Source organism: Stylophora pistillata, chromosome 7, assembly GCF_964205215.1.
Source record: "Stylophora pistillata chromosome 7, jaStyPist1.2, whole genome shotgun sequence".
NCBI classification, from domain to species: Eukaryota; Metazoa; Cnidaria; class Anthozoa; order Scleractinia; family Pocilloporidae; genus Stylophora; species Stylophora pistillata.
In genome coordinates, this window is record NC_142525.1 from 26,553,672 (window position 1) to 26,575,814 (window position 22,143).

Sequence of the window (22,143 nt, forward strand, 5' to 3'; positions counted from 1 at the left end):
CCACTCTGACCTGCAGTCTGATGACAACCTGACACGTTGTTTCCTGTCTGACAGAAAATCCAGCACCCAGACGCGAACCCACCGTGGCATGTCCAAGGCTTTGATCTTTCTGGCCAGCAAATTGTGATCAATAAGATCAAAAGCCTTACGATAGTCGAAAAATACCACTCTAACAGCTGCGCCTGTGGCGTCAGTGGCTTGTAACCAGTTATGTACCATGGAGTTCAGAGCGTACAAGGTGGAGGATCTTGGAATACCGCCATATTCGTTAGGGTCTATGATCTGCAACACCGCTGGACTGACGTATCTGAGTACCACAAAATCTTCCGCAACCTTAGAGATAGCGGGCGTCAAGGAGATAGGACGCAGGTGCTTAGTAGCATGAACCACGGGTTTTTGCTTTGGGAGAGGCACCACGTCCGCAAGCTTCCAAGAGGCGGGAAGCCTTTGTTCTCTAAAGTTCGCGGTCAGTATAGATGTAATAGGCTGTGCGAGAATCACTGCATATTCCCTCAAAAGCCAGTTACCGATGTCGTCAGGTCCAGCTGCCTTCCTCGGGTTTAGATTGATTAGAGCGTGTGGGACATCAATTTCCGTAATTAAAGGCATATCGGAGTCCTCCACCACAGTAGGGACAGCGTATAGGGGTTGGTAATGCTTCATGGGTTCTAATAACACAGCGTTGATTGCGTTAGCTAGTTCAACGTCACTTAGGCGATCGAAACTGTTCTCGAGCTGAAGGTTGGAAAGGAGACTTTCAGAAGATGACGCAGGATTCATACCGGCGATTCGTTTAACTGCGCTCCACCACTGCGAGGGCTTGATGTTCTTTAAATTATTCACTTTGCTTGCATAGTATTTACTGCGAAGTGACTTACGCGTGCGGTTGACGTCATTTCGATATCGCCGGTATTGATCCATGTCGCCATTGTGGAAGGCGTGTTGACGGAGCTTAATGAGGTTCTTGAACCGCTCAGTAACCCACGTGGGATCATTCAGGTGAAGTCTGACATGTTTAACCGGCATTAAGTGGTCGAGACCAATTTTGATGAAATCCGGAAACAGCGCCAATTTAGTCGTTTAAGGCCAACAAAACCCATTGTTGGCCTTAAACGACTAAACGGGAATGGTATGACGGGTAACCCAGCAGAATTTCCGGACGTACTAAACGATTTCTTTTCTCCGGTTGGCCAAAAGCTAGCGGCAAATGTACAAGAAAGTAATTATCACTATAACGAATACTTAACAAATATCAATTTCCCCACTTCCTTTTTCTTTGAACCAGTCATTTCATCAGATATCGAACTAGAAATCTCGCTTTTACCACTAAACAAGGCTTATGGACTATATTCATGCCCTATTCGTGTTTTGAAATGTGCAAAGAGCATACTCGCTTCAACACTAGCTGAGCTTATCAACTTGACCTCTCAGTCCAAGTGGAAAATATCCTTCCAAGCTAAAACATGCAAAGTCAGTTATCCCGGTATACAAGGCTACGATGAGACCGACCCTAGCAACTACCGTCCTATTTCACTACTCTCCGTCTTCAATAAAATCTATGAAAAAATTATGTACAACCAATTCAAATCATACATCGAATATAATGAACTATTATTTGAAGCCCAGTATAGCTTCAGAGAGAAATTTTCCACTCAGCATGCAATTTTGGACATAGTGAATACAGTACAAACTAATATGGACAAGAAAATATTCACATGTGGTATTTTTCTCGATTTTAAAAAAGCGTTTGACACTGTCAATCACACTATCCTACTTGATAAACTGCATCATTATGGGATAAGAGGTATTGTACATGAGTAGCTCTCGTCGTATTTAACTAATCGAACGCAAACAACGCATATTGATAATGAACATATTTCATCTAAGAAAAACTCGGTTACTGGAGTTCCACAAGGATCTGTGTTAGGCCCCTTACTTTTCTTGATTTATATTAATGACATTTATATTTGTAGCAATAAACTTAGCTTTTATCTGTTTGCTGATGACACAACCTGTTATATATATATATATATATATATATCTATATATATATTAAACCCCTGAAGAGTGAAGCGATTCACGAAACAGGCTTGTCGGGAAATATAGTTACGTCCTTTTTTCCTCTCATAATATTTATATATATATATATATATATATGCTGACAAAGACTTGAAATCCCTGGAAACCGTAGTTAATAATGAGCTAAAATATGTCTCTGATTGGCTTAATACTACTAAACTAATCATTAACGTGAAGAAAACAAATTTTGTCGTTTTTAGGCCAGCACAAAAAAGAATTAATCATCAGCTATCTATCAGAATTCCGGATAACAACAACAATGGATTGACACTTCTTGAATGCAAAGATTATGTAAAATTTTTGGGTATACTAATTGACAAGAACTTAACCTGGAGGCCTCATATTGATCCTATTGCTTCGAAGATTAGCAAAATAGTCGGTATAATCCCTAGGCTTAGACATCATGTACCTTTAAATACCCTTCTTCAAATTTACCGTTCGCTGAGTTTTTCCTGCACGCTCTACGGTATAGCTGCTTGGGGCCAGGCAGCTCAGAGTGATTTAAAAAAGATTCTCACCTTACAAAAGCGTGTACTCCGATTGATTTTCTTTCTCCAGCAAAATATCTCATGCTATCCCTCTTTTTATAACTTCGAATATCCTACCCATTAATATGCTCTATTTCAAACCATTTCTGCCATAATGCATGACGTTTCTACTAGCTCTACACCAAGGAATATTCGCGAACTTTAATTAATTCATGTGACGTCCATACATATAACACGCGTTTTCCTTCCACAGAGAATTCTTATGTACAGAAATCTAGGTTGCATGTGAAATTGAAGTCTTTCTCTGCGTTTGGTACGAGGTTATGGATCTGTCTAAACCCTGACTTGCGTAAGCTCACGAAAAGAGCATTTAAAAGAAAAATTCATGAGTTGCTTTTGACTATACTTGGGATTGAGGACTATTATGTTGACGCCCATTCACTAATATTGAAATTTAATACCAATGATCATCGAAAATTATGACTGTAGTACTTCGCTCACAGATCCGTATGTCATAATTCTCTCCTCTCTACTTTCCAGTCTGCTCTGCCTGTATTTGATTATTATGTCTTGTTTTAACTCAGTAGTAATTTTATTGTATTTAATTTGTATGACAACTGTACGTATTTTTTAGCTTATAATGTAGTAAACTAATGCATGGCTTATAACCCCAATAATATTGTTGTAATGAAATCTCTTTAGTTTATTGTAAAATCTCTTTAGTTTATTGTGGTAATCAAACTCTTTAGCTTGCAATGTGTAGTATTTACTTATTTATTTCTAATACCCGCCAAGACTAGCTAATGCTATATATATGCGGATTGTGTAAATTTGCTTGTAATGTTCTGTAAAATAATAATAAGCAACAACAAGGATAGTAAACAAAACAACAAAAACAAGTCAACAACTTTTAAGCCTTACGATTGTTGGTATATGTATGCTTCCTCTTTGACAAACATTGAAAAAGACTGGCGTTGAATGTAATCAAGAAAACTTCGTTTCCCGTTATTTTCTCCATGTACCTGTACCTATGTTTGATGTATTCTCCTCGATATTTATTTATGGCGTGATTAGTCACGCTTTGACTGTCAAACAAGCTCAGACAATGCTCGTCAGTAGCAGGATGCGTGACAGTGCACTACTGTAATCAGACAGTTGGTGGGTAATGGACTTTGACTGAACGAAGCCCAACATTTGAGGCTTATTTTTTTCCTTTCTCGCAGATTTCCCAGCTTTTAAACATGAAAAAGACTAAATTTTGATCATAAACGTTTAACTTATCAGTGTGCAGCATGAGTACATTATCAGACATTGACAAGATCAACGACATCGCGGAGATGTACAACACAATGGCGTCGCTAAACATTCCGATCAAAGGGCTGAAAACGTTGGACGAAATGAAGCAAAAAGTAAAGGAGACACTCTGGTCGTCAAAGAAAAAGTCAAGCTGGACGGCAAAGGAGGTGAGAAATCTAGAATTTCCTTTTAAAACATGGGCTACTAGCAGATTCAATTTATGTATAAATTTTCAACACAAAAGCGGAATATATTTCATGTGAATCTTTTCAATAATGGCATCTCGGAAATGAGTAGTACTAGAAGAAGCCTAATTACCATGGATCAGTGGAAATCGTAGCATTCACTCGATCGCCAAATGTTTCTCTAAGTTCAAACTTAGCAACACGGAGAGTTAATTACAAGGCCGCTCATTACTTATGGATGCTTTCATCAACAATTCTATTGTTCACGAGTGTCACCAAAATGATTTAAAATAAGAAATTGATAAGTTGTGCTCGCACAGTGAGAGATAATCATGCATATTGATGTTTATAATCTGGTAAGTTTGTTTGAGCAACGATCGAGCCTCACGGTCCAAGTTGAGAGTTACGGCACTTAGAACATCAGGGATTGATAAATTTTGTTCCAATTCTGCCGTCTTTTCCTTGCACCCCGTGATTAAAGTTCGGAAACATTGTAAACCTTTGGGAAAATGTTGGCTATTGTATTAGGATTATGTTTTCATATTTTCTTAGAAAAGCTTGCCTAATTTCTGCAAAATATATGACAACAGACTTATTGTCCAGACTGACATGATGCTTTTCTACGGTGAAAAGATACCACAATTTTTTTATACTACTCTTAACTGTCACCGAAGAGTTGGATTCTTTTGCCAAAGGTAAATCGTGCGGGAGGATCTTGGCAAGGAATTGCTTTGGCTAAACATCAACATTTTCTTTCGTTCACACAATATATGGATATTTACATAGGTATTCATGGATAACGTAATGCAAACGCTACCCTAAAGATGATTGCATTGTGGCTGTTTTTCCGAGCTTTAACCAGCCTAATGAATGTACGTACACCCTAAATTAAGCTGCACTCAGAACAGGGATGTTTAAGCGCTATAGAAGTGATATTATGGGTGACAAGGATTTCCGAAATGACTATAATGCGGTAAAATTAACCAATTAGGGCCGAAATTAAACTTTAATTTACCCGGGCGAATGTTGATGCATAGTATTTTATTTACCTTGTGATATTCTTCAGGCGTTTTCAGTTTTGACGGAGGCGAAGAAAGAAGACGAGAGAAAACGAGCAACCTTGCTCCATTTCTACGAACACTTGGATCTTTGTTTGAACAAGATGGATGAAAAGGTTCATACCCTTTTGGAAAAGAACATCGGAAACCTCAAGGACAAAATCGCTTCCCACAAAAAAATTCTTCGGCAAAAAGAGTACATTGTTCTTGTTGCAGGTTTGTCATAAATGAGTAATTAAGTTGACCACCATTCCTTTTAAATTCTAGTTTCGCCAACTTCTTCACACAATAGACTAAAATTCAAGAGTGGATAAAAAAAAGAAGGCTTCATTGAGGTACTGTACCAATCCGATGATGGACTGCACAAAGAATAGTTTTGTACGAAAACAATCAGAAAAAGAGGGGAAATAGTGTTTCGTTTGGGATTTTTGATGGAAACGACCGGGAAACCAGACTCTTTTGTTCGATTTAAATTTAGTGGAATCGACGCATTCTTACCTTTTTCACCCGGCTCTGAAATATACCTGGGAAATTTCTGACAATTCTTTATTCTTTTTAGACATCAAAGTTTCAATTGAAGGTAACGGTTTCTGCACTAGTGTTTATTACAAACCTACAGACTCGCATAATTACTTGTTATATTCGTCTTCGCATCCATCTCACGTTAAGAATTCCATTCCTTTTTCTCAGTTTCTGAGACTTCGTCGTTTATGTAGTGATGACTCTGATTTCCGCCACAAATCAGAGTCAAAGTGCCAGTTTTTCGATAAACGTGGTTACCCTGTTTCTGTCGTTCAAGCGGGTTACCACCGCGCCCAACTTATTGATCGACATTCAGCACTACAAACGTCGCATAAGGAAGATTCCGACCGCATTCCATTCACTCTCACGTTTCATCCTCACAACCACTTAGTTAAATCCATCACTCTTAAAAACTTTAAATTAATTCAAAACGATCCAGAGACAAGCACTATCTTTGCGCAGCCTCCACTCATTTCATTCAAACGCGACAAAAACATAGGCAATTTTTTGGTCAGAAGTTCTTTTCAGACTAATGACCAATTATAACATAACCAAAGTAAAGCGCGCGCTCTCTGTCAGTAGCGTCCCCCATTTGCCCATGGGTGTACGCTGCTGACGTGAGCAAATGCAAAGACTATTTTTCTGCGCGCGCTTGTTTTTTCTGGTCGCGTAAGATTTGTTAAATAAAAGGTAACTCTTTAACTACAATGTATCAATGTTATGTTATAAAACAAATGGTAAACACCACAGCGTACACTATTGAGTTATGGATGCACTTGGGAGGTTTGCTAAGCACTCAAGAAGCTAGAGTCGCTCTCAGCTATCGCCTCGAGCAACTCTTACGCTTCTTTCGTGCTTAGCAACCTTCCGCGTGCATCCATAACTCAATAGCGTACGCCGTGGTGTTTACCATTTGTTAACCAGGCACTTATAAATGCGCTCGTGCACGATGCAAAACGTGTCCTTTCATTCACAACACTGATAAAATATCGGGACCTAAACGATCCATTAAGATCACCGATCTCTTCACGTGCACCTCCGCCAATGTAATCTATTGCATAACTTGCACTTCTTGCAAAAAGATATACATCGGCGAAACAGGCAGAAGACTAGGTGACCGATTCCGAGAACACCTTCGAAACGTGGAAAGGAATGACAAGGACACATCGAAACCAGTCGCTAGACATTTTAATTTACCTAATCATTCTAAGCAACATATGGCAATCTGCGGTCTTTCCTTACACTTAGGTGGCACGGAAAGCCGTAAAAATCTTGAAGAAAAGCTCATCTTTCAAACCGCCATGTTCCCACCAATAACGTAGCATTCTTACCTATGTTGTTTCCCTTCTCGCACCTTATTTTCACCTTTTTACACTTAACAGGCGAAACAGCCTCAGGAAAGAGCACCTTGTTAAATCTTATCCTTGGAGAGCAGCTTCTTCCTCACTCTAGATCTTTTCTTTGTACGACATCCACCATTTGTGAACTAAGATATGGAGATACACCAAAGCTGGTGGCACACTTCAAAGACAAAAAATCAGGGGACACCACAAAGACTGTCCGCTTAGAAAAGCCATCCAAAGCCTCCAAGCAAACTTACCTTCAACAGATCTCCACATTTGTCCAACTGGAGACGGACTGGGAAAAGGGTTCAGAGTACGAAAAGGTTGAGTTGTTTTGGCCACACAATCTATTGAAGGTTAGATAAGAGCAAGCACAGTTATAAATCGGGGTCTAAGAATTGATTTACAGAAACATAAAGCTCTATTATAAGAATGTTTGTGCATAGATGTATTTACGATATAAACTGTATTTTTGCAAGATCTCCAAATAACTGAGATTGACCGAAGGGATGTTTGAATAAAAATCATTAGCCATTCTGCAGGGTAACTGCTTGTGCTTGCATTTGTTTGGAATATTGCTTGGTTTTTGTTGCTGTTTTGTCACAAGAATTGATTTAATGACGGATTGGTTGTTGACGTCTCAAGTGAATAGTTACACACATCTCTTTTGACGTATCTTAATATGCTGGAATCACGAATGATTGAGTAACATCGCAATAAAAAAATCAATGTCAAAGAAAGGTCAAACTTAATTCTTATGATAAATTTAGCCTAGGATGTCTAAATGTCAATCAAAACGAACGGACATACGAACACGAGCAATTTTAGATTGACTGTTGCCTTTATCTCGCTCTGTGATTGGTCTAGAAAAGTCGTGCGAATTCATCAATCCATCAATCAGTCAATGAGATTCAAAACTAAAATCAATCGCGATTGGCGCAATCGTTTTCCCCCGCAAAGAGTTGTTCGCTCTTTGGCTTGTGAGATGTCTTCCTTTCCCCTGAATAGCTGTTGTGATTACTTTGGTTTCGGTTTTATGACAAAGAACCGAAACGTAATCCAGAGAGCGATCCTAATTTTCAATAAATCATTTGTTGCATCTCATATTTTACATGTCTTTTAGGAAAATGTCGTATTAGTTGACAGTCCAGGAATTGGCGTATCTCCTATAATGGACGACATAGTAAAGAAGTACCTCCCAGAGGCTTCTGCATTTATTTTCGTCATTAACAGTGCAAACTCCGGTGGAATAACGCGATACATGGTAAGGCAATTTAAAATGCCAAATACATTCTTGCCAAAATAGTTAAATTTAGGACCTGCACGGGTATTGCAAACATGGTATAATTTTTTTAATCCTCTATTTTTGATATGTGTAAGAGTAATTTAATGAAACTTAACGAACACGATTTTCTCTCGCAGAGCAATAAACGTAAGGCATAACCTTCCAAAAAAAGATAACTACTGAACTAGCCCCCCCCCCCCCAAAAAAAAAAACAAGTCGACAAGTAGCTAATTTTCGTCTCTTTGTCTTCAGAAAGAAAAACTTTTCGGACAAGCTAGACAGGTATCCCTTGACAAACAAAGGGAATCTTCCTCAAACTGTGCTCTGTTTGTTTGCAACAAGTGGGACTATGTGCCGTCAGATGAAACTGATGAAGTGAAGAACTTCATCTTGCCGAAACTCGAGCTGTGCTGGCCTAGTTTAGATCCAGAATCTCAGATTATTTACATGTCAGCAAAAGTTGCTAGTGAATACCAGAAACTTGGAGTGGTCACGGAAGAGTTTGGTGAACTCATGAATGGTATTAAGTCCATGGTGTTGAAACTTGTTGAGGAAAGACTACAAATTAAAAGGTAACTTGCTTTACATCCTTAACAACGAAATAACTGTTTAAGAACTTGATTCGCTTCTGATGAAAATGTCTTAGTTTTTAGTTTTTGCATGCTATGCATACAAGAGTTTCTTTTTTTGTTTTTTGGATGGGTGGGCCGAGTTGGGACACTTTGAGTAACTTTTTGCCTCCTGCGTGTGGAGTACGTGATAACATGCAGAAAATGACACGTGGTGGAGTAAAGTCCAAGGTAGGTTAAGGAAATTTGACTCTTAGAAAACGTCAAAGCACTTGGGAATTGCATGGAAAATTTATTAGCGGTAGCATTACGCTTTATGTGAATTTTTTTTAAAGTGGGTTAAGATTATGTCGTAGAATTAAGGCTGTTTACTAGAAAATGTTATTCTAACGGGGAAAGCCTAATTAATAATGACAAATAAACACATCATTCGTGGAGATGGAGAGCTCCTAAAAGCAAAGAAACGGATATTGACATTGTAGTTGGCATAGAAAGTGAACAAAACTTGATGATCTTCTCGACCTTGGCCAAAAGAGCAATCTCAAGGTAAAAGCAGCCTTATCGATCAAATATGCTTTATGTAAATGTTTTGTGCAAACTTTACCAGAGTCACCAAAACTAGCCCTTCCAAAACAAGCCCTTCCAAAACAAACACTACAGTGATAACTTCGAGTTAGACCTTTCGTTTGGTAGGCACAGTAAAAACGAAGCGTTTTGACAATTACATTTCATTCACTTGCGAATCACGAAAGTGATTCGGGTCGAAAGGCCACAAAACGGTGAAAATAAACAAAAAATAAATCAAATAACAAAATAAATATAAAGGATAACTAAAGGACAACTTAAGACAAAAATTTACTTACATTCTGTGCCATACGAAGTCGAAGAAGATGCTTACAAAAACAATCAATACACACTTCAAACACATATATGAGAAACTCTGGCATGTGACCAAGTGTGGAATTATGTAAGAGAACACGAGGTGTTCAAAGGCAAGAAAACCTAAACAACGACAACAATACTGACAAAAACAAAAGAATAAGTCATATCCTAGTTTTAGACTAAACACTTTTGTTGACGGCGCGTGCGTTGCAAATGAAGGAGCGGTACACAAAACACGCTTTGGTGCAACAATTAATTGCCGACCTTTCTAACCCCGGCAGATCAAGGCGACGAAGTCATCACTAAGGACATGAAACATTACGCCGAGTAGATGAACTCAAAATTATTTATTGATTTCGTTTTTGACGTGCATCAATGTTGGGCTCGTTCCACGGCAACACTTTGCGAGATACTAATTCCGTGACATGATTGACACGCCCTAATCGGGGCAAACATGCCCCAATTCGGCGATTTGATTGGTTCAAGATAGTACATAATGTGGCAATGGGAATGGTTCGAGATAATACCCTAATGCGGCGATTGGTGCGAAACACATACCACTCGATACGCTAATATATGGTTATTTTTTTCAATGAAAAGATAGATAAAAAATACCCGTGCTTATTTATTCCCACTGCACTCGAAAAGCGTCAGGATATTTAATCGGCGACTGCGAATGATTTTCAGACGTTTTGCAGAACGTAAGTGAATAAATTTTACATTATTTTTTTCAAATTTACTTGGTACTGAATAATAATCAGCCACAAAGATTAGAAACATTTCACTAGTTGTAGAGATGCAATGGGTCCATTTTTTATTTTAATTTTTTTTAAACAACAAATATATATGAAATACATATATATGAACTGCGGTTATGAAAGGTATATGTGCACGATCCTTCGCAGTAAAGCACTATTTAAGCAATAGTGAAAATCAGACCTGAAAAAAATTCAGGCCTGTACGGGATTCGAACCACTGACCTCTGCGATACTAGTGCAGCGCTCTACCAATTGAGCTAACAAGCCAACTGGGAGCAGGCTATCAAATTAATTCGATTAATTTGATGGCCTGCTCCCAGTTGGCTTGTTAGCTCAATTGGTAGAGCGCTGCACTAGTATCGCAGAGGTCAGTGGTTCGAATCCCGTACAGGCCTGAATTTTTTTCAGGTCTGATTTTCACTATTGCTTAAATAGTGCTTTACTGCGAAGGATCGTGCACATATAAGTTAATTTTTTCTAATATCTCTTTGTTAGCGTATCAAGTGGTATTTTGCTTGCACCAAGAAGATCGCCCCAGTAGGGTATGTATCCCGCACCAATCAACTCACCGCATAAGGTTTTGTATTTCGAATCAATAAGATCGCTGCATTAGGGTAGGTATATTCCACCAATAAAATCACAGCATTAGGGTATGCTTACACCTATCAGAGTATTTTCCTTCATAAAATTAGGGTACCGCAGTATGTTGCGGTGGAATTAAAGCAACATTAATGCACATCGAGAGTGAGATATTTCCAAAAAAAGCGAGCTCATCCACTTAGCTTAGTAATGGCTCACGTCTTTTGTGATGACTTCGTCGCTATGATCTGTTGGGGTTAGAAAGGTTGTTAGGCAATTTTTCTACCATTTAGAAGTTAAAACGTTTTTTATGTACTGCTCCTTTCCTTTACGACGCACGCGTTGTCAGTTAAAGGCCCAAAACGGGAGCGTTTGTCTAGGAGAGGCTAGCTTTGCTGACTGAGGTAATAATTGCGCAGAGCATTTGCATAGAGCATATCGTTTTTGCCTTGTGATTGCTCATTTGGCGAAGGTTGAGAAGATCAGCAGGTTTTTTTACTTACTGTGTCGACTGCCATGTCCGTTTCTTTGCTTTTAAAAGTTTCCTATGAACTACATCTTGTTTAAAAACGGAATTTTCCCGATACAGCAACTATACGTGGGTACACGATGAATGCCATTTTCCAGCAAACAATCCAAGTCTTACGGCTTAATCCTTCCCCACTGAAGAAAATTCACTTGTTGGTAAATGCTACTGTTAGTGAATTTTCGATGCAATACGTTTTCTATCGGACAAATTCGCAGTAGCTGCACATTACCTTGGACTGTACCCCATCACGTGCCAATCCCTTGTAAACAACTAGCATTTTATCTCATATTGCGCATGCAAAGTTCAGATTGGCAACAACCAAATGAAGAGCCCACATCCAACACTTTGAAAATATGATAATTTTTCACTCGTTCGGAGAATGGGGACCGCGGTTAGAAGTTATTGGAGATAAAAGAGCGCATCGGTTTGCCTTCAAAGAAAAATTGTGAGGAAGAATATTTCTGCAGCAACTGCTGCAAATGGATAACTTTGATTCTGTTTCTGACGAAGGAACGGAAGTAAAAATAGTCTTATCCCGTGCGAGTGCGCAGGCCATTACTTTGTGGTCGCGTTACACAACCGAGGGAGAGGTGCCGTTGCGTGACAAGACTAAGCAAGGGCTGTGGAGGACACTTCAGGAATTGAAACGTAGCACCAAAGCAGTACATTTTTTCTAACCAGTGGCAATACCATGAAATACGTGTGTAGGAGTAATATTGATAAAATTGGAAGGTTTGTTTTCTCCTCCACTATCGTATACTTTCATTAGCATCTTTTGAAAGTATATGATCTTTTTCTTTATAAAAATTCAAACATCATTAACTTAATCTCCCAATTCAAACCAACCATTCAAAAATCAAATAGCTTTTTGCATGCGTAGCATGCCTATGTTTTTAGCTAGTATGTTAGGAAAAAATAAACATTCATTTCTGTTAGAAACACAGTGGCAGTGACGTTACACTTTACCTCACATTTTATCATAAGTCGAAAATAGGTTAAAAATAACTTAAAAAAAAAAAAAACAAACAAACAGTCGATATGGACATTGTGATATTATTTAAAATAGGAGGATGGTTCCTGATTTGAGATTTAAAAGTACAAAACCTCCATGAGAGATCAGCATGCATGATTAGTTATCGTGACTATGCACGAAGATGAAATGGAAGATAATTGCAGTGATGGCTTTATTCTTAGGTGGCTTGACTACGTCCTTGCACGTATGGCCTACCACACGAAAATGTTCACGCGCAATTCTTCCGGAGAAGAGAGAATGAAGTTGATCCTTCGTGATATTGAAAGGTTGAGAGTTGCCGTAAGGATGGAGATGCATACGTCTTTCAAAAACGAGGCAGACAATGTTGTAAGTGCGCTGTCAAAATACCTTAAGTCTCTAGAGGTTATGAAGCAGTTTTCTTCATGGACATTGACTGTGTTCAAAATACTGAACGCGCGGGAAAATTTTTACGAACAGCGTACTGTTTACAGCGTGGAATGTTCACCTTTCGGTGTTATCTGATACGAATTTATAAAAAAAAACATGTTCTTTCTCTTGTAGCAACCACACAATGCTTTCTCCTCTTGAATTAAATTTTAAACACGAAGGCGCGCTATATAAGGAAGTCTGCCCTAGGAAGACCTAGGCTCATTTGTTGCTCACCGTTGACGTGTGCGGGTCAAATTTAAATGCTGGTAGACGAACAAAAGGAGCTAATGAGATATCTATTGTTTACTTCCACTAGCATGGTGGCATGAGGTAACGTGCGAACCACCTACTTCGATCTCAAATTTACCGCCACAAATAAAGACAGTTTCCATTAGAGAAAGGAAATACAAATCTCAAAAATTCTTGTATTGTGACGAAGACATAGAGCAATTTTGAGGAATGCGACCGCTGTTCACTGCTTTAGAGTAGCTGTAGCTCAAGCTGACTTGACTCCAAGAGTTCCACATCACACGACGGTTGATTGACAAATGGTCCAGTGGGACCTAAGGCTCCTTTTATAGCGCGCCTTCGTGTTTAAGCGCAAAACTGGGGAGTATCACTTAGATTGAAACCTCTTATAATCCCTATTTTTAATGGGGATATATTCAGTCACTTCATGTGTTTAGACCAATCGCAAGCGAGCAAATATATATGATTGATTATAATGCATTTTAGCAACAGGGCATGCTTTCATTCAAAGTTTGCGTGGAAGTTGTTAATTAAATTAAAGAATGCAAAGATTTCTCAAAATGACCGTAAAACGCAAAAACTAACCAATTTAGCTAAAAATATAATCTTTCAATTACCCTGCCGAATGTTAATGAACAGCATTTGTTTTACACTGTGTCTTTCATCAGGCATTTTCAGTGTCAGATGCAAAGAAAGGAGACGATAAAAAACGAGCGACCTTGCTCAATTTCTACGAACGTACAGATGTTTGTTTGAACACATTGGATGGAAAAGCTCTCGCCCTTTTGGAACAGACAATCGGAAACTTCAAGGAGAAAATAATCGCTCACAGACAAAATCTAAAGAAGGAAGAATTCACTGTATTCGTTGTAGGTACGTTGTTCTCGTTTTACACTGCTGAAATTGAAACTTCCGCACCCAATAGACATCTGCCTTAAGTATGCCTTCCTCGAAAATAGTTCCTTTCAGATAACAGCGTATGCTTAATCACAACAAGTATCATCTTCTAATTAAACAGTCACTCGTATTAGTGCATTTTTAATTTCATGCAAACCCCAAGCCTCATATCATTTAATAATTCTAACATAACTTTTAATTCATCATTTAATTATCCAGTTTCCAGTTTCTATTGGTAATTACATGTTAATTGCATGCCGATAGGGCGCCATTTCCGTGACCATTTACTCAACCAATTTCCCCTTATATCACACATTAGTGAGTGTGTCTTTATTTCTAAGTTGCAGTAAGAAAAACAAATCAGGAGAAAATAGGGAATCTTCCGGTCCAGACAAACTAAGGCTATTTATCGATAGCCTCCCAAACGGAAGTCTTTCTTTCGAGTGTGCTGAATAACGGCCAGCTATGATCTGAACATCTGGGTGCAGCAATTTAATGGTAGACAGAGTGGAAATTAGCTCTACTGATGACAACGAATTAAACAAGATCTGAAATAAATTATCATTAAGGATTCCTTGTGGGAATGACGCGGGAAGCAGACTCTCATGTCCGATTTACACTATTAAACAGCACTAGAGGAATCAGCACAGTCCTAAAAATTTTGTTACTCTTCTCCTCCCTTTATTTCCACTTTTTTACACTCACCAGGCGAAACAAGTTCAGGAAAGAGCACCTTGTTGAATCTTATCCTTGGAGAGCAGCTTCTTCCGTGCTCTTTTCTTAGTACCACATCCAGCATTTGTGAACTAAGATATGGAAATATACCACTGCTGGTGGCGCACTTAAAGGATGACAAAGAATCTGGAGTTACTGTCTTCTTAGACCAGCCATCCGAAGCCTCCAAGCAGGCTTACCATCAACAGATTTCCGATTTTGTCAGCTTCAAAGGATATAGGCACAGAGAGAGGGGTTGAAATTTCGAAAAGATTGAGCTGTTCTGGCCACACTATCTGTTGAAGGTTAGAGAAATAGGACATTCCCTATGGCACTGTCAAGGAGAATTTGGTTTAAATTCAAGAGCTTTTCAAGTTTGCGATCATTTCCTTAAATCTTATGAGCCTAGTCACCCTCAGAGATTAAAATGTTACGTCTCCAAATTCTAACAGTCCTTTTTTCATGACTACTACCTCCCTATGGAGGTGAAGCCAAATGTTGTCCTGTTGAGGGAGTGAAGCAACAATAGAATACGAACGCCTTAATTAGCCTGCAACGAAGGCTGTAGAGTTTACCCGACATTCCTCGACCTTGGCTTTTCTTGGTTTCGGAACATCTTCGGTCGTTCAACGCTTAAAATCCAATCTTGACCCAATTTTGACCCGATGTTTCCCGGCATTCGTTTCGGAGTACTACAGAAGAAGACAATAAAAAACTCACAATCATTACAGGATGGTGCCCTAGAAAACAAAGCTTTTCCTTGCAGAAATAACGTAAGGGATTTGATCGGCGCATCATGAAAACCTGGAGGAAAGTTTCTGCTTTGGAGAAAGGACATTTTCCTATTTGAATCAGCGAATTATCCCCAGTAGATCTAATATAGAGATAATTCTTTTTTATTTCTTGCCGTAATGGTACAATTCCGTCCTATTACCATTACTAATCAGATTCAAACTAAATCCAATCGCTACTTAGTCACTCTCGTTTTTACTCAGCAAAAAGTACCAGACTTGTCTTCTCTCTGAGTTCCCATTGGTCTATGCGAGATATTTCTTTGCTCTGATTGGCTGTTGCGATAACTTTGGTTTTGGTTTTACTTCAACCAATCAAAATGGAATATGAAGAGTGATGCTCAAGGACAAACCCTTTTACATCTTGCATGCTGCATCTCGTATTTTACATTTCTTCTAGGAAAATGTCGTATTAGTTGACAGTCCAGGCTTGGGTGAATCTGCCATCATGGAGGACTTAGTAAAATTGTACCTCCCAGAGGCTGTTGCAATTATTTTCGTCATCAACGTTGCAAACGCCGGTGGACTACGGAGAGAAATGGTAAGGAGATTTGAACTGCGAAGTGGATACTCACTAAAAATAGTGCGCATCAAACATCACATCTTTTTTATGGATTCCGCCACTGACTCATCATTTTCTAAAATCTTTTACAGTAACTTTATTGTATAAAAATTGTCGTCAAATGCAATAATCCATAGAACTTACCTAACATGATAAGGAGAGGAAGTGACTCATAACTTTCCATATGGGGGTAAAGAAAGCTAGTGCAATATCCAAATCAATAAGTTAACAAATAACTTATTCTGTCTCTTTGTCTTCAGCTAGAAAACGTTATCGAATACACCAGACAGGTGTCCCTTGACAAACAAAGGGAATCTTTCTCAAAATGCGCTCTATTCGTTTGCAACAAGTGGGACCAGGTCCCGTCAGAAGAAACTGATGAAGTGAAGAACACTATCGTCAGGAAACTCACAGAGTGTTTGCCCAGCTTAGATCCAGAATCCCAGATTATTTACATGTCAGCAAAAGACGCAAGTAAGGAAGAGTTTACTGAACTCATGAATGGTATTGAGTCAATGGTATTGAAAACTATTGAAGCGAGACTACAGATTCAGTGGAGGTAAATGCTTTAAATGTCAAGGGACTGAAGTTATTTTTTAACATTTTCTTCTGATGAAAACGTCTGCTTAGTCTTGATAAAATTATGTGCACGAAATATTTCTTTATTCTGATTGGTTCACAGAAATATTGACTATAGACGATGGAATTATATTGAAAGGAGACAATAGTAATACCTATAAAAGGTAATGTAAGCAGTAAGTATAGTGATGAAAGATGAGAAAATCAAGATTATGGTTTCATTCTTAGGTCGCTTTATCATCTCCTTTCACGTATCGTCTCCCAAACGAATACATTCATCCGAAATTCTCGAAATGATTCCTTCAAGCCCTTACATCGGATGAGTGTAAATCTAAGGGATGAAATGGCTGTGTTTGGCATCAAAGAGGCTCCCATCATGGACATCAGTTGTGATGATCTAGAGTGGCAAGAAAATGCAGTTATTGGAATCGGAGCGTTCGCCTCGGTTTATCGAGGAACATTAAAGATAGAAGATGGGGTTCAACCCCTGAAAGTGGCTTTAAAAGTGTGGAAAGAAGAGCTCAACGAGGCTACTGCTAGTGGCTTCCTCTCCGAAACAGAGACTCTCAGGTTGTTGGGTTTCTTTTTTTTTATCAGTTTACCTCGCATTTATATAATTTCGAAAAATTACCCCCTCCCCCATCTCCCAACGCTAAAACCTAAATCTATTCCGGCTGGCATCAAATAAGATATTTTTATTATCTTTAAAATAAGATATTTTCCAAGGACCCCATTGTGGTATTTGTCTGGAATCCCTTAGATAATGAAGAATGAAATTTCAAAACGGAGAAAATTCATTCCGCTGAAAATTCAATTACATTCTTTTCTGAGGATTTCACAACCGTCAAAATCTATGTATATTTTAGGGCACATCGAGATAGTAATTAAGAATGACCTTTACAGTAAACTTATCACCATTCATTTTTCCGAAAGGTCATTAATGGCGATTGACCCTTTGACCCCTTAAATCATTACTGCTGACTCAAATGTTAAACTCACGAAAATAAGGGATGTAACTGCCACTTGAAGAAGCTCTTGAATGTTACCAAAATCTTCCTATCAAGATAGTGGAATATCTATGGAGAACAGTACAGAGCATATGCATATTAGTGTACAGGGTTAACCCATGCGTTATCTTTGTGTAGGAAGCTGAACCATCAATTTATTGTAAAGTTCTATGGTGCTGCTCTACATAAGGAAGGGGATCGGCTACGAACAATACTTGTTATGGAGCTCTGCACGGAAAACTTGAGGAGCCACATTTTCCAGCATAAAAGCAAGGTACCCGGTCAGTCATCAACACCTACTGCTGCCAGAAATGTGATTGGATGGGCAAAAGATATTGCCGATGCTCTGAAATACATTCACAGACAAGGTATCGTTCACAGAGATCTCAAGCTGGAAAATATATTGGTAAGTTAAGAATTGGAACTAGTGGTTATCATGACCACACATCATATCTCGTGTTCTTGAGTTTTTCTTTCTATTCCATTTTTTTAATTTAATTCCTGTTCATTGAAGAGTCAGCATTAAATTGATTATTTTCCACATAAAACAAGTGTGACAGTGAATAACGACAACGCATTCCAGGTTAACACCTCTAGGCACTTTGTTTTCTTTTTCACATTGCTTTGCCCTCTTTAAGAGAGAATAATTTTGGACTTTGGTATTGAAGCTGTATCAGTCTACATGGATATTATCTTATTCTCCCACAGCTGTCGTTAGGAAATGTTGCCAAAGTAGCCGATGTTGGTGTTTCCAAAGAAGCCAAAGCGATCACGGGTACCATGACGGGGACTCCTATGTATCTCGCTCCGGAAGTGATGAAGTCCTGTATATACGATTACAAAGCAGACGTGTACAGCTTCGGTATAATGCTCTGGGAGATGTGGTACGGTAAGAGAGCCCATCTTGATTTGGTAGGAGATGTGAAGGAGTTTTATGACAAGGTGCTTGAGGGCGCAAGACCTGCACATGTTGAAGGCTCGAAGAAGCCTCCAATTGGTTTGCGCGATCTGATGCAGGATTGCTGGGACAAAAAACCTGATAATCGACCAGATGCGACAAAGTGTCACAAGAAGTTGACTCAGCTCTATCAGGACGCTGTAGCACCATATTAGTAAACTCTGATTGTTAGGCAACCACCTTCAATTCATTTACTTTTTAAGTGTATACTTTTGTGGAGCAGCAGTAATCCCTTATGACTGTTATAGAAAATAGAATACCCTCACCTTCGCCAGTTTTCCCGTTTCAAACCGAGTTAGTACATTATAGAAACCTATTTAGGTCTTAGTTAGTGCTAATGTTAAGGACTGTATCTTCCTGTTAGAAGTGTCCTTAAGGTTTTCCCCAACAGTCCAATCATCCTCTCATTTAGTATCGAAGAGTATATAACCATACAGCAATTCCAGTGATTAAGTAGATTACTTTTATTTAGAGCCGGTAAACATCTGTATCAATACCCTTATAACTGATTTGTTTTGGCTTTAGACAAATAGTGCCAATTTTCAAATTTAAACGAAGAGCAACAAGAAAATGCTACAGGCGGATATTGTTCTGACAGCTTGTATGATGGCTTTTTGCTGGATTTAACGGTTAGTTTCACCATCTGGTGTGAGACCCTTGTTATGAGAGATTTCCCATAGAAAATTTCGTTTTTTAAGTATCTAAATGTAATGAATTGCAGGAAGGTCAGAAATCATCTACCTACTTCTTGCATAACCATAGAGAAAGCACTAAAAGGGCCAAATGACGTGAAATTAATCGAAGTTTCCTTGAAAGGATTTCCATCACTGAGAAGCGTAGTGGTATCCTTGGATCTCCCTCATTGTCCACCAGTCATCGCTTCATAGTATCGTTAAGTATACCATACAAGATTTTCAATGATTAAGCTGATTACTTTAACTTAGAGCAAATTAGTATCAATTCCCTTAGGGCTGATTTGTTTTCGCCTTTGACAAGTATTGGCCAAGTTGCAAATTTCAACGAAGAGCAACAGGAAAATTGGCTATTGGCAAACATTGCTCTGTCAGCTAATATGAAAGCTTTTTGCTGGATTTAACAATTAGTTTCACTATCTGGTGTGAGACGCTATTAAAGAAAACTCTGTCTTTTAAGTAGTTGTATGAAATAAAAAGCAAGAAGGTCAGAAATCATCTACCTAGTTCTTGCATAATCATAGAGAAAGCCCTAAAAAGGTCAGATGACGTGAACTGAATCGACGTTCCCTTGAAAGGACTTCCAACACTGAAAAGCATATATCTTCATGAACGAATTGCGTGATCAACATCGGCAAAAGATAAAGCACTATCATTTCCTCTTAATATTGGTAAATGAGGCAATGAGGCATTTGCGAACACCTTTCGGGTTAGACTTAAATATTTGTGTCTTAAGATTGCAAACTGCGAAGGTCAAATAAAGAATTGATCCAGTTTTCCTTCAATGGATCTTCCACGGGCTTTTACCGATGCTCATTTCCTGACTCACCCTCATATGTTGTAGTGGGTTGTTAACCATTCCTCTAGAGAAGTCTATATGATATGATGACTAGCAGCTCACATAGAAACAGGAGAACGTTGGCGAGTCAGCAAATTACGGTGGGTTTGATGGCAAAAGGATAAATGAGGCACATTTCACGTTTCTGTAATTTCCGAGATAAACGAAGTAAAGCAACGATCCTCGCAGATGAGCTGCAATTCAAGCAACTGTAGAAAAGACTGAAAAGTTTTCAAGCTTCGACAGGATTCGAGCCCTTACTACCCAGATAGTAGTTGTGCACTACTACCAACTGTACCACGAAGCCACACGTTGGAAAAGGGAAGAGTGTCTGTATATGCCGAAATTGCAGCTCACCAGCGAGAATCCTTACTTTACTTGATTTTCATTCATTCATTCATTTTCATTTCAAATGAAATTTAGAGTTGTAAGCACATAAAGGGTTAAACGACGTGAACAGAAGTGGGGTTGGAAGGATTTTCAAAACTAAGAGGCGTATAAAGGCTGATAGTTTCGAAAGAAACTGTTTGGGGCTGCGTCAGTGGGAGTAACGAAATAAGTTGAATATATCAACAAAGTTGAAATGGTAAATCGGCCACCGTAACGATTGCAAAAGCTGACGTTTCGCGCGTTAGCCCTTCGTCGGAGCGAATAGAGGAATTGTGGGTTGTGTGTGCTTTTTAAGGCAGAAAATGGTGCTACGTCATTGGTGGGAACATGGCAACGAAAAAAACACGAATAAATTAGTGGAATGAAAAGCGTTCGTTGATCCCTGTGGGTTTTATTCGTGTTTTTCTCGTTGCCATGTTCCCACCAATGACGTAGCTCCATTTTCTGCCTTTAAAAGCACACATAACCCACAATTCCTCTATTCGCCCCGACGAAGGGCTAACGCTCGAAACGTCAGCTTTTGTAATCGTTACGTGGCCAATTTACCATTTCAACTTTTTTGATATATTCAAATTAAGAGGCGTATATTTTTGTGTTGTCACTGGCAAGAGAAAATAATGTCGCATGATTTCTTCTTGATATTGGCAATTGCGAAGACCTCTTGTGAAGACCTAATGGTTTGTAAGATCGCAAACTAGGAAGGTCGAGTGAAGTGTTGATCTTTGTTTTTCTTCTATCGTTCTCTCAGCACTTTCTTCCATCATGACAATTTACTGACCCACCACAGAGTACATAATACAGTGGGAGGAACGTAGAAGCTCTTTTGCTTCAAGTTCTAAGTATTGAGATGCCAGAAACATGTAGAGCCGGCTGTTAACCCCTTAACTCCAAGAAGGAATCAATAATGAGAATATCAAACTTATGAAATACAGACTATTATCGTGATCTTACACCAAATTCATGTAACTAATTTACAAGGAAATGTGCAGCAGCTGGAAGAGAGAGTCAATAGTCAGATCTCCGGAGTCAAAGACTTAAAAAAATTTCAGTTGCTGCTTGCAAAGCCGCGTTCTTGACTGTCTTCAATAAACCTTTTTAATTACTAGGTTTGAAAATGGGTTTGAAATGGGTAAAGAACAGCATGCACGGATTTCGGGCTACATTGCATTTCTTTGATGAAATCCATATCCTTGGAGGAGGCATTTTCTTGGGTTAACAGTTATTCGCCTCAGGCTGAGTGAATATTGTTGAATCGTCGAGGGGATATTCAACAATATTCACTGATCCTGGGGAAAGTAATTGTTTTAGTATAATTGCCCAGGTGCTTTCAAATTTCCTTGTGAATTCATATTGTTGTTGAAACCATTCTGTAACAAGAACTTGACAATTTCAGTCAGCGAAAACTACATATCGTCTTTTCGAAAGGTGTTACACTTAAACTTAGTAACATCTTCAGAGTCGAGTTTTCTT

At 38.8% G+C, this 22,143-nt stretch overlaps 1 protein-coding gene and 1 long non-coding RNA gene across 2 annotated transcripts in view; both read left to right on the forward strand.

Moving 5' to 3' along the window:
- The window catches only part of LOC148727278 (uncharacterized), a 215,138-nt gene that overhangs the window by 90,519 nt on the left and 102,476 nt on the right, over positions 1–22,143 (forward strand). The gene's annotated exons all lie outside the window — the stretch shown is intronic.
- On the forward strand, positions 3,633–20,251 carry LOC111343679 (uncharacterized). The gene is made up of 13 exons (XM_088728642.1): positions 3,633–4,030; positions 5,115–5,322; positions 7,011–7,327; positions 8,095–8,235; positions 8,509–8,828; positions 12,768–12,933; positions 13,914–14,118; positions 14,851–15,113; positions 16,048–16,188; positions 16,470–16,768; positions 17,017–17,358; positions 17,934–18,201; positions 18,504–20,251. The coding sequence occupies exons 1-13, from the start codon at positions 3,860–3,862 to the stop codon at positions 18,906–18,908; spliced, it is 3,246 nt and encodes a 1,081-aa protein (XP_088584768.1). The 5' UTR covers positions 3,633–3,859; the 3' UTR covers positions 18,909–20,251.

Coding starts and splice junctions, on each gene's coding strand:
- LOC111343679 (XM_088728642.1), top strand. CDS start 3,860: ATGAGTACATTATCAGACATTGACAAGATCAACGACATCGCGGAGATG. Junction 14,119..14,850: donor ATTCACTGTATTCGTTGTAG/GTACGTTGTTCT, acceptor TACACTCACCAG/GCGAAACAAGTTCAGGAAAG. Junction 17,359..17,933: donor TCCGAAACAGAGACTCTCAG/GTTGTTGGGTTT, acceptor ATCTTTGTGTAG/GAAGCTGAACCATCAATTTA.